Source organism: Cyanistes caeruleus, chromosome 17, assembly GCF_971803275.1.
Source record: "Cyanistes caeruleus chromosome 17, bCyaCae1.hap1.1, whole genome shotgun sequence".
Lineage (NCBI taxonomy): Eukaryota > Metazoa > Chordata > Aves > Passeriformes > Paridae > Cyanistes > Cyanistes caeruleus.
The window spans coordinates 6,905,050-6,922,622 of record NC_141717.1 but is presented as its reverse complement, the minus strand read 5'-3'; the positions used below and the strand labels follow the sequence as shown (position 1 = coordinate 6,922,622).

Sequence of the window (17,573 nt, the reverse complement as noted above, 5' to 3'; positions counted from 1 at the left end):
GCCAGCTTCTCCCACATTCTCTCCTGAATTTAATAGGAAGTCATTCACATGGAAAAATCAGTAGGCCTGTTCTAGGATGAGTCTTTTAAATTTGGAATTGTCTACCTGGCAATTTGAAGAGCTTTATGGATATGCAGATGGGATATGGAGTTCTCAAGATTTTTGTGCTGTTGGTCTCTCACTGACTCTTGCAGGATATACTGAAAGGATTTACAGTGACTCTAGCTTAAAGATGGGATGATCACTTATCTTAGCAGTTCAAGTATTCACACACAAAATGTGTGAATTCATATGTAAATACTAATTATGTGCAACATAGTTAAAGTGTTACTGCTTACGCCCTTTATACTCTGATAAATTACATTTGATATTTCAGTTCTAAAATAAATCTTTATGCTGCTGATGGTTCTTATCTGGGTGCTTGAACTGGTTCAAAATATAGTTGCAAAGCAGATATTAATTATTTTTGGTGAAGTTCAACATGGGAAGCACACCATTAGAAACATAGCATCCATAAAGCCCTTGTGTCTTACACAAGCTTTTGAATGACAACTTCATTCTTTGAATGAGAACTGATTTCGATTCAATCTTTTAATATTAAAATTTTTGTTGCAGCATAAAGTGACTGCTCTTCCGTAAACATTGTTGTCTTTTAAGAGTCTGTTGTGTTTACTGTAGTTCCAGGTATTTATACTTGAAAATAGCTTAATTAACTCTAATTCTTATTTTTTCAGCCTGGAGTTGTGGGATTTTTTGAGTTCAATGCTTCACCTCAACCGCCTGGTTATTTAACATTCTTCACATCAGCATTACATTCATTAAAGAAAGGTAAAAGCTTCATTTTCATAATTTAAGGTGTCTGTGAAGGAGTTATGTCTAAGTGCTTCACTTGTTTTTTGCAATATTTTGTAACTTAGGAATTAATCCCTTCTGAGTGTTTCTTGGTGTTGATCTGTGCGCCTGTCTCATTATAGTTAAGGATTGCTTACATAAAAAGTTTACGATGTGATGCACCAGGATCGAGTTCCCTCAAAGCCCCACATGTGTAGCTGCAGCCCATCCAGGATCAGACTCAGACTTGTTTAATGTGAATCCAGGAGTCTTTGTGCGGTGTCAGAGGCACTGGGATGGACTGGGCTGTGTCAGCCCTCGGTAACTGGATTCAGTGATGCTGTCTTGGGTGGAGTTACAGAGCTGCTGCGAGGCAGCCTGAGAAGGCTTTTCTCCCCCTCTTCTTTTGTACTGATAATCTAAAATACAAACCCTCTTGTTTGTGTTTAAACCTGCAAACTTTGTGATGATTAATACCTCCTTTTTGGGTCATGAATTTAGGATAGACCTTTCTTAAAGTTAAAAATGAACATGTTTTATGAATATTTCTTCCTGTCAGCAAATGAAGGAGATTCATACTTATTTTTTCTTATTCCTACTTACTTATTCTAATTTTCTAGTGTGCCACTGGTGTGATAAAGAGCCTGTTCTATATTTTATTCTGTGATTTTCACATTTGTATGTTGTATTAGTGCTTTGCAACATAAAGATAAGCAGTCTGTCTTTATGTGTACATATTTATAAATTTAGAATATATATTTATAAATAATACATATTTACTGTAAATGTACATCACTTAAACAATGTTCATGCCTTTCCCTTACGTGTAGCATCTTGGCTTTTGAGGTGCCATAAACAACAGCAAGGTACATCTGTGCTACCAGATTCTGTATTTCCTAAGCAAATGGAGAATTTGGACAATTGAGGTTACATAGACAGGACTCTGTACCTGGAGTGCAGAACGGGAACACGTTCGTGCTTCTTGCCATCTTTCTTCTGCCTTAATCACTTCTATTGGCAGTCCCTCTTCACAGAATTCTGTGCCTTTACACAGCACTGTTGTGTGTTCTGGTTTGAGGGTGGTGTCCCAGAGGAGTTTAGTGTGTGTGATTGTGTTCAAAGATTGCAAATGTGCCCTTTCAGATTACCTTGGGACGATCCGCTTTGGAGTGGTCACGGATAAACGTGTGGCAGAGGAGATCTCCCTGGTGGACTCTGGCAGTGTGTATTTGCACAGACATGCCAACACATCTCTTGTGAGTATTGCTCTGTTCTGTAGGGACTCTGATTTGGTACTGGGATGATCAGGGATCAGAACTAGAAAACTACTTGAATGAAGACATGGACAAAGATTTTGTGGGGGGATAGTAGGAACGGTGAAAACTTCCATTTTGACTTAAAGGTATAACATGCCACTGATTTTAAAAAATCACACAAATTAAATTAATTGAATTTACAATAACTCTTCATCCATGTGCCCTGCTTTTTGAAAAGTTAAGGCTGAAAATACTAACTTTCAAATTTTTCTATTTGGTATAGAGACACTACCTGCCCACACTGGCACCATGAGTGTAAACTCTGTGAAGATAGGTATTGTGATGTGTATTTTAATCAATTGAGACTAGGGAACACAGGGATATTCTGGGTGAAATAACATAAAATACATAAAAATTACTTTTTTAATGCTAATTATTTAAGATAAACGTACCTTAATATATTAAAATTGATCCTAGAATCTGTGAGCACCCTTTTATTATATATTTCTTTTCTTTGTATTCAGGAATGAAAAGTACCAGTTTTAAATGCAGCCTTGATGTTTGAGTCTTAAAAGGCTAATTTAAAATGAGTTAATATGGTGACTGAATAGTGGGGAAAATGTTCTAATATTCCATAAATTAAACTATGTGATGATACCAGCTTAGAGCTGTTTCACTTAAAAAGAAAATTTGTGCTTTTGAGAAAAGTCAAGATTATAAAGATGTAGTAAAATGAAGAGGAGCTACCCTGGTAGAATCCTTTTTGCTTGTTGATGTTACTATAGTCTGATGAGCATTTGGAAAGCTTTCCCAAAGGGAAAGGGTGTATGAAATGCTGAAGTTTGCTGACACCTATTACATTTAGAGAGTTCTAGTCACTACAGTAACAAAGCATGCCATACGGAAGAACTACATTTGTTACTAAATCAAGTGAGGACAAAACTATTTTCCCCCCTCCAAGATCTATCCAAAAGACATCATGAACTTCACTGCTGAGAACATTTGCAAGTGGGCTCTGGAAAATCGGGAGATGCTCATACGCTGGCTGAGACCACACGGTGGGAAAAGCCTTCTTCTAAACAATGAGCTGAAGAAAGGACCAGCACTTCTTATATTTATACCTTATAATCCCTTAGCAGAAATTCATCCTCTTTTAGATGAAGTAAGTGAAATATTTTTTTTTTTACTTTAAAAATAGTAAAACTTGAGAGCTATATTCAGGGGTCTGAGCTTAATTCTGACAGATACCTCATTTTATCTCACTGTTCCAAGTATCTGGTTTTGTTTAAAACCACTTTCCATAACTTACCATAACTCCCTTACACATTGTATTGCATTGCACAAAACATGCCTTTGTCTCACTCAACAGCTGCTTAGAACAAGCATCTAACTCTTCCTTCACCCCATTCTATTTCTCCTTTCCTGTCTTTCCAGAGGTACTTGTGCAAGGAAGAATGGATCTTTTATAAGATCAGTGTTATTTGAAATACAGTCCAATTGAACTACTCAGAGCCAATATGATTGTTATATTCCGTGTGTTCCTTAGTCACCTTCCAATTTTCTTTTCCTCTCAGCTGTCTAGGACAAGAGTTTCTGAAGCTGTGCAGAAATGAGATAGGGAAACTAACTTGGCTGAAAACTAGTTTTTTGTCCCTGGGCTATTTTTCAGCTGGAATCCATCATCACATTTAGTATAACTCAAAGCTGCACACCCCCAGTGTGATCACATAGCTCTGAGCAGTGTGGAACAGACAAGCATCTGTGAAAGACCAAAAGTAGGGCTGAGTTCTTGTGACAGTGCTGACTTACGTTGGCATCTGTGTCCTGGAATATGTAGTTTCCACAAGGATGCATACTTAATATTGCAGTGTCGGAAACAATAAGGAAAAATGAAAGTCATTTCTTATACACTATTCAGCCAAATTAAAAATACACAATAAAAGGTACACTAGACTGCTGTGAAATAGGGTTGTGGAAATCTATGCCTGGAAAAGAACTGCCATCACTCTTGTAGTAACTTGTCTTCTGTTTGGCAGGCTTTATTCAGTGGTGCTTGTCACAGATGAAACATTCTAGTAACAAGTACCACTTATTTCTATCAAATCAGTGCAGCATAAGGTTGATGTTCCATTTCAGATTTCATTCTACTAAATAACAGTGTTTATCAAAATGTGAAATGAGATACAAAATATTCCAGTTGTCCTTGTATAGCTTCACTTTGACAGAGAGATATTATGCAACTTGATTGCCCTGGGAAGAGCTGTTTACTGCAGCCATCCTGTGGGTTTCATCAAGAAATGAAACCACTTGACTGTAAGGCAGCTGCCGAGAACAAGGCTCTCAAGTTGAATGTTGAAAGATGTCACAGCAGGTTTTTTTTCTGATCACAGCTCACTGAAATGAGATTTCTTACTGCATATCTGGTTTGCTGTTCATAATCTCTTCCCAGCTTTCTCTAGGTAGTCCAAGTCTCCAGGCTAGGTTATAGTGTGAGGGGCCAAGTTTTTTCAAGTATTCAGTTTTAAGCATTTTCAGGATGAAAACTTACAGTTCTAGAAGACTGTAACAAAGTGTTGCTGTAGATCACATGTTAATACTGATGGTCCTGTGACACAGCAATGCTCCTGGATGTGACATTTCAATATCCCTTTGACAATTTTAACAGTTTCTGTCAAAGTGTTCTCCTGTAAGCAGTGTGTATATGTTCTGTATTTTGTTTAGTGTTTTAATAAGGATGATGGGAAACTTCCTCTTATTTTTCTTGCATATTCTGTTGTCTCCCAGAAAGGGCGTATAAGTCCATAAATGTGCCTTTTTCTCTGCTTGTTTACCCTTGGTTATGAAAATGAAACCGGTGATGTAGCATAGGAATGTTTGCATGGAGGGACAGGTTGGTTTTTCCCTGTTTTCTTTTTTCTCCCAGTAAGTTACGATGTGCAGAGTACATTTAGGGTATTACAGCTATGTATGCCCACGGCTAGGAGAATACAGAGTGCTTCAACACTCTTACTGATTGTTACAAAACCTGTGCACCACCTATGCGAGAAGAAATCTCTATTCCATTCTCATTTGGGAATGATTTCATTTGTTTTCTCCTCCTATTGGAAAAAGACAGAAATTCAAGAACCTCTACTCAGTAATGCTGCATGTAGTGGGGTTTAGCCATAAAATGTAGTGTTATTGCACTGTAGTAAGTATGTTGAATAGAGGACCTTGCAATCAGTGTGGTGGACTGAATAATATTTTAAAGTGACATTGTTGTTCTATATATTCAATGTTTATATGGTGGAACATCTGAAAATTTAACTTTGTTGTTTCATCAGAGCCTCCTGTAATTTTTTGAAAGAACAAAGATTAAAGATTAGTCAGCTTCATGTTTCTGAAATTCCATCTCTAATTGCATATCATGTTGTTAAACCTGCAACAGATAACTGCATTTGGGTGAACTATGTACAGTTAATCTTGAACTATGTACAGTTAATTCTCTTTCTTTTGTTCCCCCCCCATAGATTACCAAAGTGGCCTTGGAATACCACAAGTGTAATAAAAGCCAGGCAGCTGAGCCAGATCTTCAGCACGTAGGAGACTCTGATTCACCAGCTTTTGATTCCTCTGTAACAGATGCACATCTGAAGTTCTCCGAAACATTTCCCATAGCCAAGTACCCGTGCTGTAACACAGTGGTGCTTCCACAGTGGCACTCGATCTCCAGAACTCACAATGTCTGTGAGCTCTGTGTTAACCAGACTCTTGGTGTCAAACCAAATAAAGTCCATGTGCCACACTGTAACTTTTTAGAGATAGAAGCAGCTTTGGACTCTTTCTACCTCCAGGAACATACATTTTTTCAAGTAATATCAAATACCATAGAATGCAGCAATTTCTTAAGTTTCTATAGTCCCTTTAGCTATTACACTGCATGTTGCAGGACAGTAAACAGGCATTTTTTAAGTTTCATTAGTTCTGAGAAGACCATCTTTCAGACCCCCAAAGTAGCATTTTCTTCCCATGGGAAGAAAGATAACACTCAATTTTCTATTCCTCACATTGAGGATAGGAATTGTTTTATTCCTGACCTTAATATCAGTAGCATGAACATTACTGGTCTGAGCTGCAGGACCAACAAAACCTTGAATCTCTATCTACTGGATTCAAATCTTTTTTGGATATATGCAGAGAGACTAGGAGCATCAAGATCTACTCATCTTAAGGAATTTGCTGCCATTGTTGACCTGAAAGAAGAAGTGCACTATGTCCTGGACCAGAATCAGTCACTTGTTGGACCTACCTTGGGTACAGTATTCATTGTACAAATGCTTGCATTCAGAAAATTGTGTTTCTAAGCAGGAATTGAAAACTTAGTGCCATTTTGAAAAGTGAGACTACTTTGTGAAGTTAACATTGTGAATTGTAATTTATTCTATTCTATTTAGTAATTAAGTAAACATTTATGAATGATTCTGTTGGCTACAACAGGTGGTGCTGGTGTTTGCTCAGCTGTTTTATGTACTAAAATATCACAGAAGTTTGAGACATACTGACCACTTAGCAGCAGAGACTTCCCCATCCTCTTGTCCTCTGAAACCAATTTAAATTGCTTAAAATTTATTTTGAAAAGTGTGTCTGTTTTCAAGGTAAGAAGGGAGAGCTCTGAAGTGGTTGTGACCAAATCTGCCAAATGTTATTTCCTGTCTGAATTGGAGGAGAAAAACAAACAAACAAAAAGCCCAAAAAAATCCCCCAATAAACCAGACCCGACAAAACAACCCAAGGATTGCAGTTCTGATTTATCTGCAAGTTTGTGAATAAGACAAAATATTCCTAACCATATACATTTGCTTGTCATGCTGATGTGCAAATCTGAATCTACCTTCAGAAAATACTGGGTTTCTTAATGTTAGCTGTGTAAGTAAATATGGAAAAAAATGCAGCTATTAAAATAAATTGCTCAAGAACATACATCACTGTAATTCTTATAGCACCAATTGCGTTTCCTTTTTCCATAAATCTAAGTACAAAAATACTCACAACACAGAATAAATAGCCATGTTCTTATTAAGGATCACACACAGCCCTGTATCCTGTCTCTAGCCCAACCCCCAGGAAAAGACTATGGAAAAACAAACAGAAATCTCAATGGCCATGAAAGGATACTTAGGAAATATTTAGATCAGAATGATCTTAATGATGACATACGAATTTCCTTCCCCTTTGTGCTCCCAGTACGTTCTGTCTCAAACGTGTTTTAGGTCACAGGATTTCCTGAGCATGATGAGGGTTTCTCTGCAGAGTAAGAGTCAGTACGTTTCTGTTCCATCATTTGAACATCCAGAAAACTTTTGCTTCTACATATTTTATCAAGGAGTCTCTGGTTTATGATTGGATTTTGTGTTTTGTATTTTAGTTTTGTTTTAATTCCTTAAGATCTTAATATTTGATAATATCAAAACAGATTGGTGCTTAATACCCTTGTCAGATCTCAGTCTTTAGAGATGGTTTCTCTAGAAATTCAAGAATATGTCTTTTAATTAACCCCTTCCTTTAAGTTATCATTTAACCATGCATAGATATTCCAAATCTGGAGCTCTGAAAAGAAAAAAAGCCTCTTTTGGCCTGGTATGAGAATGAAATGAAATGCTGAATAGTAAATAAGGAACTAAATGTACTGCTGTTCGCATTTCAGATAAACTTGATGATATGGTATTTTGTATGCCTGTACAGAAGTGCCAGTTTTACTTAGGCATAGCTTTTGTGCTGGAAATACAAGCACAAAGTTGTTTCTATTTGATCAAATAATTATTCTTATTGTTTTTCATATTTTACCTTTTTTCTTGATTATTAAATACTTTTATTTTTTAATGCACAAAATTATACTTCTCTATCCAAGTTGAAAAGCAGGGTATTGCAGATAACCTTGTAGCAATTTAGAGAACGTAGTTCAGGCTCAGAGTATTGTAGCTGAAGGTAGTTGAGGGCTTTAGAGCTTATTTTAAATTATTACCAGTGGACAGCTACTTGTTAAATATCTTAAGATGAAGGGGAATGTGGAACAAAGAGGAAGGTGGTCACCAGTAGACAAAAGGGGATTGGTCATACTGGCATGAGAATAGCAGATATTTAAAGGTCAGAATAAAACAATTGCAGGGAAAGTAATTAAGAATGGAAGAAAAAATACAAATAAATGTGGAACTAAGTGGAACCTTTCAATATAATGTAGAAGTTAAAAAATGGAGAGGTTACTATTTATGACTTAGCAGGTGTGTGGTTAGGAGAAGAGAATTATTATGGCACATTGACACAAGATTAAAGTCTGGTGTGACAAGCAACAAGACTGTAACAAGCAAAATTAAAAAAAAAAACCAGTGAAGCTTTACCCTGTTTTCACATCAGTTCTGGTTATTCAATAATTGATACCAAACTGTCAGAAATTAATGGCATGAAACCAGACTTTAGTTTGTATTTTCTCTAAGTTCCTCTGAATTCTAAAGCAAAAAGTGCCAAAATCACCTCTGCAAAACTGAAATAACTTTGTTGTGTATCAATTTCATTCCAGAGAACTTCATAAAAAATTTCAGTGTTCTCTACAGTCCCTTGAAAAGGCATCTGGTTGATGACCCTTCAGTCCATCTTGATGAAGAGCATGTGGTCACTGAAGTTACTACAAACACCTTTCATGAGACTGTGTTCCTGAGTGCCAAGGTAACATCGCATCACTCGACAGCTTCCTCGCAGATAATGGCACACATTTAGGGAGGGGGTGTTTAATATTGATATGCTTTTCTTACTTGTAAAATAAAATACAGCGTTTTGTCTGAATTCAGAACCTTTCCAATTACATGCCATGAAAACTGATGTCATCCTGAGTACAGTTAAATTGCCTTGATTTTGTCAAATACATGATAGAGAGGAATATCCATTGTCATTCCAAGTCTGCAATGAATGTCTGTATCTCCAGTTGGTTTCCAGCAGCCCCAACCTTTGCTTTGCCAGTTAGAGGCAAAAAGCAGAAGTCTGAACATAATTTTTACCCCCCATATGAAGTGTGTACAGTTAGTGGTAGATATATAAGAATTTAAGATTGCAAAAGAATCTTGGGAAGTGTGGTAAAGTTTGGTGCATTTTCACTTAAAAAGAATGATCCTAAACTAAATAATATTTTCATTTAGACTTTTTGGAAAGAGAATTTCCCAAGAATTTTTTGTGTTAACTCAGTAGTCAGAGAGCAGCATTGAATAACTTAAAATAAAGTTCATTAATATTAGGAAAAAATCTGCTTTCACATTTCAAGAGTTCCCATGCTAGATGGTGTGAAAACTAGTCCTTCTTTCTTCAGATTGCCTCCAGTGGATAATCAAGCTCTTCTCCATTTCATTTTCCAGAATGTCTTGCTGCTGTATTATGCACAGTGGTGTGGATTCTGTGCTTCTCTTAATCACATCTTTATTCAACTTGCTCGGCTTTTGCCTCCTGACAGTTTCACTGTGGCAAGGTAAAAAGATTCTAATTTCATCTTCCCAGAATAATGTAAGATCATTGAGGTCACCATCCTAGAAAATACTTTTTTTCTCTCTACAGCTGTGCAATATAGATGTGAATGTCATCTGCATGATTTTTCTTTGAATGCATTGTTTTGTTTTCCTTTGTATATATTTGGTGGTTTTCAATCTCACTGCAGTAGTCATCCATTTCCGTTAAAATTAGTTTTTAAACTGTGCAATTAACCTTGAAACTTCCTAATTTCAGGAAGGGAATCCATAACTTTATAACTATTTGTAGCAAATAGTAATGTGCTATTTGTATGTATGTATGTATATATATATATATATTTGTTAGCAACACCATTTTCATCACAAATCTAAAAAGGCAGCTTACATCCAATGATAAAGAAAATTAACTCTATCCAAGCAAAAATCAATTTACATAAATATCTATATATCTATATATGCACGTGTGTAATGTATATTTTTAATATATATATGTTAAAATATATTTTCCATGTAAAAAAAAAATATTGTTTTCTTTGGTGTTTTCAGGGTTATTAATGTTTCAGTGCAATTGAAACATTCTTATTAATTTATGTGATAATGATGCATAAATACTTAAAATATCTGCTCTTTCATTTGATTCTGACTGAACTTACTCCAGGAGTCAGCATGAGATGACTCATGAAAAAAAATAATTCAATTAAAAATTTGGATTTTCATCCCCTGCTTACAATTGTGGCTTTATTGCCACAAATGTGATGCTATTCCCAAGGCTACACCCATTCTCTTGCTAGACTTTGAAGTTCTGTCTTTTGCTCCATTATTTTCACAGCAGTATTACTGATATGATTGTCTGTTTTGTTCAATAATAATTTGTAATTAATAAGAATTTGATTTGTGAAAAGAAGCCCTAAAATGCAGAATAAAACAATAACAAACAGTTGAACCAAGTGTTCCTTTCTACTCACAGCTTTAGGGAAAAAAAGTTCCTTTAAGAATGTGGTTCTTCTGTGGAAGAAGCAAAATAAATTACTCTGAAAACTACTCAAGGGGACAATATTAAGAGATGTACTCGAAGAACAAATTAATGACTAAAAACGACTCGTCTCATGTTTGGCATGTCTATCTCAGAAGGAAGATGTGTACACAATGTGTGTACTGTGTACACAGTGAGCAACTGGGGTTTAATTGCTGGCTGAGAGCAGCTGCAGTATTGAATGTATTTTTGTAGAGAAAAACCACACAGATACTTGTTAAACTGAGAGTCATCATCTTGAATATTGGTAATTAATTCTGCTGACTCATATGCACAATGTATTTCTGGCAGAGCACATTTAGACTTACTTTCACAGATACTTAATTCCCTCTCCCCAATCCCTAAAATGGCATTTTACAAGTAAATGCAGATTGTTCATCTGCCTGTTCTCTTCATCAGTGTGTCTTTTCCTCACAGAATTGATGTGACTCGAAATGACCTTCCCTGGGAATTTATGACAGACCGTCTTCCAACGATTTTATTATTTCCTCATCAGAGGTAATGTAATTCTTTTCCCTGTGAATTTTTGACTTCCATTTTACTAAGCTGCAGTAGTTATGTGGTTATGTGTCTTAATAGAGAAAAAAGCCAAAGAGTAATTTATTTCCATATATGCATTCTTACTTCATGCATATTCTAATGAAAAGAAACCACCAGCAAAACAACAAAATGACCCAATCAACACTCACAGATTTACACCCTTCTCCCTCAAGGGCTCTTACAGTCAGTAAATGGGAATTCAGACTATTGGTACTGGGCAGTTACCTACCACAAAATCTTAAAACCTATGCCTTAAGTTTTGCCATTGATGTTTTAATCCAATACAGAGTTTTGTTTATATCAGTTCTGAGCCACCCCAACTTCCAACTGATCATCTCCCTATTTCTTTTCATAAGTACTTATTTAGTCTGAGTCTCTGTAATGCTCTAGACAGTCCCTGGAAGGACAGACTGAGTAGTTTTATTATTTTTGTAATGTTCCGACTGGTTTTATAAAGGTACCTCACCTCTAGTCATTGCTTTCACTCCTGCTTTTCCTCTCCAGTGTGTTTTATATTTTGCTGCATGTAGGTAATCAAGAAAATTAGGATCTGATACTATTTGTTGTACCTGTAGCACTACTAGAGTAGTTCATATATTCATTTTGGATATAAAGGTGCCTCATATTAGGGCTTTTTATGCAGCTTCTTATCACTTTGCCTTATGAGACAATTTTTGCAAATTAACTCTGTTCTCAATTTCTTTCCACCACATGCTGTTAATATTTTGTTCTGCTGTTTGTTTTAAATAGCCTTTTAACTTCTTTGATACATGCTGCGGTTTTGATCAGTAAAAATGGATGATGATGTAGGAAAACATTACCACAATATAATGAGTCAATTTTGATTTAGCGTAGACTATTTTTTGCCTAAATTATGTCATGATTCATTAATCTGGGATGGGAGCTGATACTCAGCTGAGCAACTGCTGATGGTAATTGCTAAAATAACTTGGTCCATCACCAGGAAGCTGCAGGGGAGGAAAACTCATGGTGCTTACTCTGCCAGAAATAGCTTAATCTTGATGAGTGGGAGCCTCATCTGACCGAAGCTCTTGAATTATTGATAAAATATGGTATCTGTCTTCTACCTGCTGTACAATAAGTAGTTTTAGGTAAATGAAGTATTTTTATATCCCACATGTTTATGAGGTGGATTTTACAGAAGGCATTTTTGAGGGAAGTGTAACTGGTAAGGGAGGAACTCCCCTGTTCCAGATGCACATTGTAACCAATTCAGGACATAAAGTCACACACAAGGGGACACAAGAGTTGTCCCTGTTGTACAGGAGCACCAGGAGGCTTTAGGCATTGTACCCGAATCTGGCTTTCTCGCTTTGCAGTCATTTTGGTTTGGGCTTATTCTCTGTCCTTTTTCTCACTTACGTAATTAACCCATATTTGAATGTATGCTACTTACCATTCTTCTAGTCATGAATTTGACAGCCAGAGGGAAGCAAACTAAGCTTTTCTCCTTGTTTTGATGGCTGTCTCAGGAAAGAAAATATGCTGCTGACTGGCAAAGCTGGAGCAGAACCAATAGTGATAAACTCTTAGCTGGCTTCCCAGTTGTACAGAATGAGGTGGAAGTGGCTATGCTGCAGGAGGAAGGGAAATTGTGTTATACTGGAACACGCTGAAGATGGAACTGGTTCAGAAAGAGTTCCAGTTTAGTCCTTAGAGGACAGTTTAGCCTCATATGTGTACACAGAGTCCACAAAGCACAGTAATTGTAACATTTGTTACAGCTGGAACTACTGGTTTTTAGTGGTTAGTAGTCTTGAGGAAGAAATTTGGTACTTGCTGTTCTTGGCATCTCTTGCCCTGTTGTAACAGTTTATGCTGTTGCAGAAAGTAAGGAGGCTTACCTGCTCCATGCACCAACAGAAATCAAGAGAAAAACCTTGTTTCATTTGCTTCCTTCATCACCTCTGATAAAGACAAAGCAGTAAGAGAAGAAGCAGAGATTTTTATTTTTTTTTTGACAGCAAAAGGGCATTAGTTCTGACTAAACTGACTTATGTTAAAACAAACTGCTCCCTTGCCATGGGTTTCAACTCACTAAGCTACTGCTTCCAGGAAAACTGGTTAAAAATAGTCACTTCCCATTGGGTAGCTTTACAGATCTGGACTTAAGTCTATATATATTATTAGAATTTAGGTACATTGAAATATCATCCTTCAACTTACAGATAGTAATGGCACTGTGCTCTGATTACACAGTGATTCTACTCTATGTACCTGAAGTTCATAACCCATGATCATGAATACTTCTTTTTTAAGAGTGAAATCTGTTTTCTGAGATTTAACAGACTTCAAATACCAGTCTCGTGATGAGATGCTTACAGCACCCAGACCTTCATCTACAGATGAAGAGTATTCATCAAAAGAAAATGTGTGTGCTCTGTCTTTATTACATGATTTTAGGTTTCTCTTAACTGCTGTACTAACCCTACTTGATGAAAAATAAGATATGAAGTTGGAGTTGAACAGCAGATGCTTAGCTAAAATTATCCTTAACCTTCCTGAGTATTTTACTATTAACTTGTTATGTCCTTCTAGGAAGGAGCAAAGTGTGAAGTTCCCTGAAGACTTTTCAATTAACCTTCCCAATCTCCTGAAATTTATTTTACATCATTCAAGTCTTTCTTCGTCAGAGCCCTGTACCAAAGAATGTCTACATAAAGAGTCAGTTCTACAGCAAGGACACATCTCACACTTAGAGAGAGAAATTCAGAAGTTAAGATCAGAAATCAGTGCCCTTCATCAGGCCCATGACCAGCTTGAAGCACAGCTTTCTGAAGCCAGGAGAGAGGAGCAGAGACTACAGCAGCAAAAACACACACTGGAAAAGCAGCACAAGACTCTGCAGCTCCACAGTGAGCAGTTACAGGCCACATATGATCAGAAGAATCAAGAATTGTTAGAAATGGCTGAAAAGCTTCAAGAATTAGCTGATGCATCAGAAAACCTCCTTAAAGAGAATGCTTTACTGAGAATTCTGGTGGCATCACGAGGAGGAAAGCTACAGAGCAAAGATGAAATTAAGGAACCCATTCAATCTGAGAAAACACTTTCTGAAGTTAATGATATATCACTTTCAACAGCTACTGCTACTTTAGAGGAAAGAAGGATTGATAATATTGATACCATAGAGACAGAGCACAGTAGTGGAAATAGGACAGAATAATTGTTTACACAAAGTCAAATGATGCAGTATTGGGTAGGTATTTATGCAAATTTTATTGACATTCATTGTAAATAAAGACTTCTTCCCCCACATGATCTAGAAAAAGAAAAATCAAATGGAATATTTTTGTATACTTGAACAACTTATTAGATAACCCCATCTTAAGAGAAGAGGAGAACGGAAAACACTTTCTGCACTTTACTATTGCACTAACTTGGAATCATCTATCCATTTAAATGAAAGATAATGGTTTGTAGGGGCAGCAGTATGCAGCACCTCTGAATAGGGACCAGTTAGTTTTCACTGGCTTTCTCTTACAGCTGCTAGAAGGGGAATCAGATCTTTGATTTATACGTTTCCATAATTTCTGAAGTTTGCCCTTTACACTGCATTCTCTTTGCTGAATTAAAATAGATACTTCATCTGTGTAATCAGTAAACTTGAATGGACAAAGTCATCTTGCTGCAACTGTTCTGTTCTAGAACTTCAGCACTTTGTATCCCTTTTGTATACTGGTATTCTTACTGCCTGGCAACCACATGTGAGCTGTTCTCTACTGAAAACTAGAGGAAGTCTTATTGAATTAATCCTTTTTGCTTTGCTTTTAAGAGGTCTCTAATGCAGCAATTTAAGTGTACAGGTTTGACCATACATGCAGTGTCTTAAAAAGCATGTGTCAGGGTAAGAACATTATCAGCTGTACCCCATATATTGTACTCAAGAAGCAACAGCAGGAGCTTTTTGCTACTGACAATTTTTTTTTTGCTTCAAATTACAGCTTTCAATTTTAAAAAGGCAAATGTAGCACTAACAAAACAATTCAACATCTTAGTGTAGAAGAAGGGGACAACTTTTTGCCTAGGCCATTCTTGTCTTGCATATAGTTGAAATTCTCAAGCAAGCTTGCTAGGCTTTAAGTTATTCTGTATGTACAGGTACAAGAAACAAGTCTAATGCTTCCTCTGGAGCTGAATTAAGGCTAGGCAATTAAGTGTTTAAAAATATCAGTATGCAAAGGAGGCCATGTATAAAGTAATAGAAAACAGGCCAGTGACCTCTAAGCATGTGTGCCTACATGAAAAGTTTTAGAGTATATAAGCTGGCATTGGCTGCTCAGTGTTGTTCCTCTTCCCCTAAACCTTTGTAGTCCAGAACTTCCTATTTAACACCTTCTTACAGTTCCTATAGCTGAACTCCAGCACAGAGCAGGAAATGTATGTTATCCGGAAGAACTTGGCCATTGCTAGCTAAAAACTTCTACAAACTGACCAGCAATAATCCTTGCTCCTATCAACAGTAGAAAAGACTGAAACTTCTCCTGTTGTAGCACAGTTCAATCAAAAGTTATATACAAGATACATTAACTGAATTCTAGAGTTGGCTGGCTGTAGAGTAAAATGCCTTTTTGTGACATGCTGATAACATACACCCTAAGTACACAAACCAAGGTTCTGGGAAGAATTCATACTCCTTGCACTTAAGCCAGTTTTGCTAGGTAACCACTTCTACAGTTTCAGCACACAGACCTATGGAAGAGAGAAGCCTGCTCTACTGCCATTTCAAACACCTGGAAACCTTCTGGACTTTCCCTGAGGGTTTAGTATCCATCATAAGTTCCCAGGTTGGAACCCATCAAAATGGCAGTTTCCTTGCAGTAGCTACATAAAGAACTCAGTTCTAGCAGCCAAAAGCTTAACCAACATAGCTGCAGCTAAAGGAACTCTTCTTTTCTTGCAGCTCCTGTGTCTCCTTCTTCAGCATATTACTGAAGGCATATATCTCTTCAAATGAAGTACTCTGCATCAGTCCAATAAACCATTCAAAGGAGTTCTGACTTAATGGTCCACACTCAACCTAGTAGCAGAGGCAAGCTTTAACTGCAGGTTTGGTTTTGAAGGTCTGGAGCCCCATCCTTGGTAGTGTTTCAGGAGGCCCCCTGTATATTATATACAGTTGTATCATATTCCCATGTGCTATAGAACACAAAGCAAGGAGTTTCTGGCAGCCTATTTACAGTTCACAGTTGTAAAGTAGTTCACATTACAGCAGCTCCATCAAAAGGATGCTCAGCTAAACATTCACGTGACAAAAAACAGTAGTGGTCTCTTCACACCAGTATATCCCTGTGCCCATTGCCAGCAATGGACATTACACCAGGCGAGTCAGCTCCTGCCATAGAGGAATTAGGATACACAGTCAGTGCAAAGTGCAACTTCTCAGTGCATGCTGCATAAGCTGCAAACAAAGCTTATTTAATTCTCATCAGGGTGTTTTCTGATGAGCAGTGCGCACATGACCAGGTTCTTCACAGTATTGAGATGCTTCTGCTGGTTACACATGCCATGAGCATAGTCCACCTGCACGTGCTGCTCCGAGTTAGCTGTGTACTTCTGGGCCGTTCGGAGTTAGCTTCGCTTTCCTCTCCACACAGGGTCCTTTAGCAGAGTACTGCACCAGCAGAAAGGGCTCTTTGGTTTCTCCCTCACCCACAATGCTTTCCTCATCCTCAGACTGGCTGAGCTTCTGCAGCCGCAGGTAGCACCAACAGCCCAGGATCAGGGCTCCCAGAGCCGCAATAGCGATCAGGATAACAATGACAGTCACCACTCCAGTAGTGGGGCTGTGATCTGTGATAGACATGGCCAATAATTCAGGCTGTACTCTTCTTCAGGAAGATCACTATCAGTCTTGATGCATCTTCAAACTCCTGCAGGGTTAAAAATAAATAATGAACTTGTGCAGTTTTGCTGCACTCAGCAAGATTATATTTGTGGCTGGTATTGTCTACAAGGGCATGTGATCCTCTTGCACTCAGTGCTTTGTGCACAGTAATAGAATCACAGAACACGTTTTGGCTCCTGACATACTGAGATAGCATGTGGTCAGCCTTCTAAGAGGTAACAATTTTCACTATGATATATAAGACAAGACTGAAAGCTCTATGGAATTCATACAGTTCAGTACAGGGAGATTGAAGACTGTTGATACAAATGCTGTATCACAAGTGAAATCTCAAATCCATAACAAGGTAGCAATTCAGCTAAGTTTAATTTTCCTCAAGGAATCCTTCAGAAACGGTACATTTGGGTGTCTGGCCCTTTTAAAATTTTAATTCACAAACATCCTTCTTATATACTAACAATTCCAGGATTGGTAAGCTAATTGTGTTGGTAGTTGCAGTGCTAATGCATTACTGTAAGTCTGTCTATAACACTGGTCTGCTTACAAGGGCTGGGTAC

At 37.3% G+C, this 17,573-nt stretch overlaps 2 protein-coding genes across 10 annotated transcripts in view; one reads left to right on the top strand and one right to left on the bottom strand.

The window, feature by feature from the left end:
- TXNDC11 (thioredoxin domain containing 11) overlaps positions 1–17,573 on the top strand; it is a 32,448-nt gene that overhangs the window by 11,740 nt on the left and 3,135 nt on the right. For 3 of the 7 annotated variants that reach the window (XM_086853660.1, XM_086853658.1, XM_086853656.1), the window contains 9 exons: positions 735–828; positions 1,975–2,087; positions 3,049–3,249; positions 5,597–6,380; positions 8,641–8,786; positions 9,467–9,576; positions 11,025–11,105; positions 13,707–14,367; positions 16,072–16,161. In XM_086853660.1, coding sequence (XP_086709786.1) covers positions 735–828; positions 1,975–2,087; positions 3,049–3,249; positions 5,597–6,380; positions 8,641–8,786; positions 9,467–9,576; positions 11,025–11,105; positions 13,707–14,334 — 2,157 coding nt within the window. In that variant the 3' untranslated portion in view covers positions 14,335–14,367; positions 16,072–16,161. Of the gene's footprint in view, positions 1–734; positions 829–1,974; positions 2,088–3,048; positions 3,250–5,596; positions 6,381–8,640; positions 8,787–9,466; positions 9,577–11,024; positions 11,106–13,706; positions 14,792–16,071; positions 16,162–17,573 lie in introns of those variants that run through there. The other 4 variants (XM_086853657.1, XM_086853659.1, XM_086853655.1 and 1 more) reach the window with 2 other exon arrangements.
- The window catches only part of SNN (stannin), an 8,704-nt gene continuing 5,494 nt past the window's right edge, over positions 14,364–17,573 (bottom strand). For all 3 annotated transcript variants that reach the window (XM_086853666.1, XM_023936627.2, XM_023936628.2), the window contains one exon: positions 14,364–17,041. In XM_086853666.1, the coding sequence (XP_086709792.1) occupies positions 16,711–16,974 (264 nt within the window). In that variant the 5' untranslated portion in view covers positions 16,975–17,041 and the 3' untranslated portion in view covers positions 14,364–16,710. The remainder of the gene's footprint in view (positions 17,042–17,573) is intronic.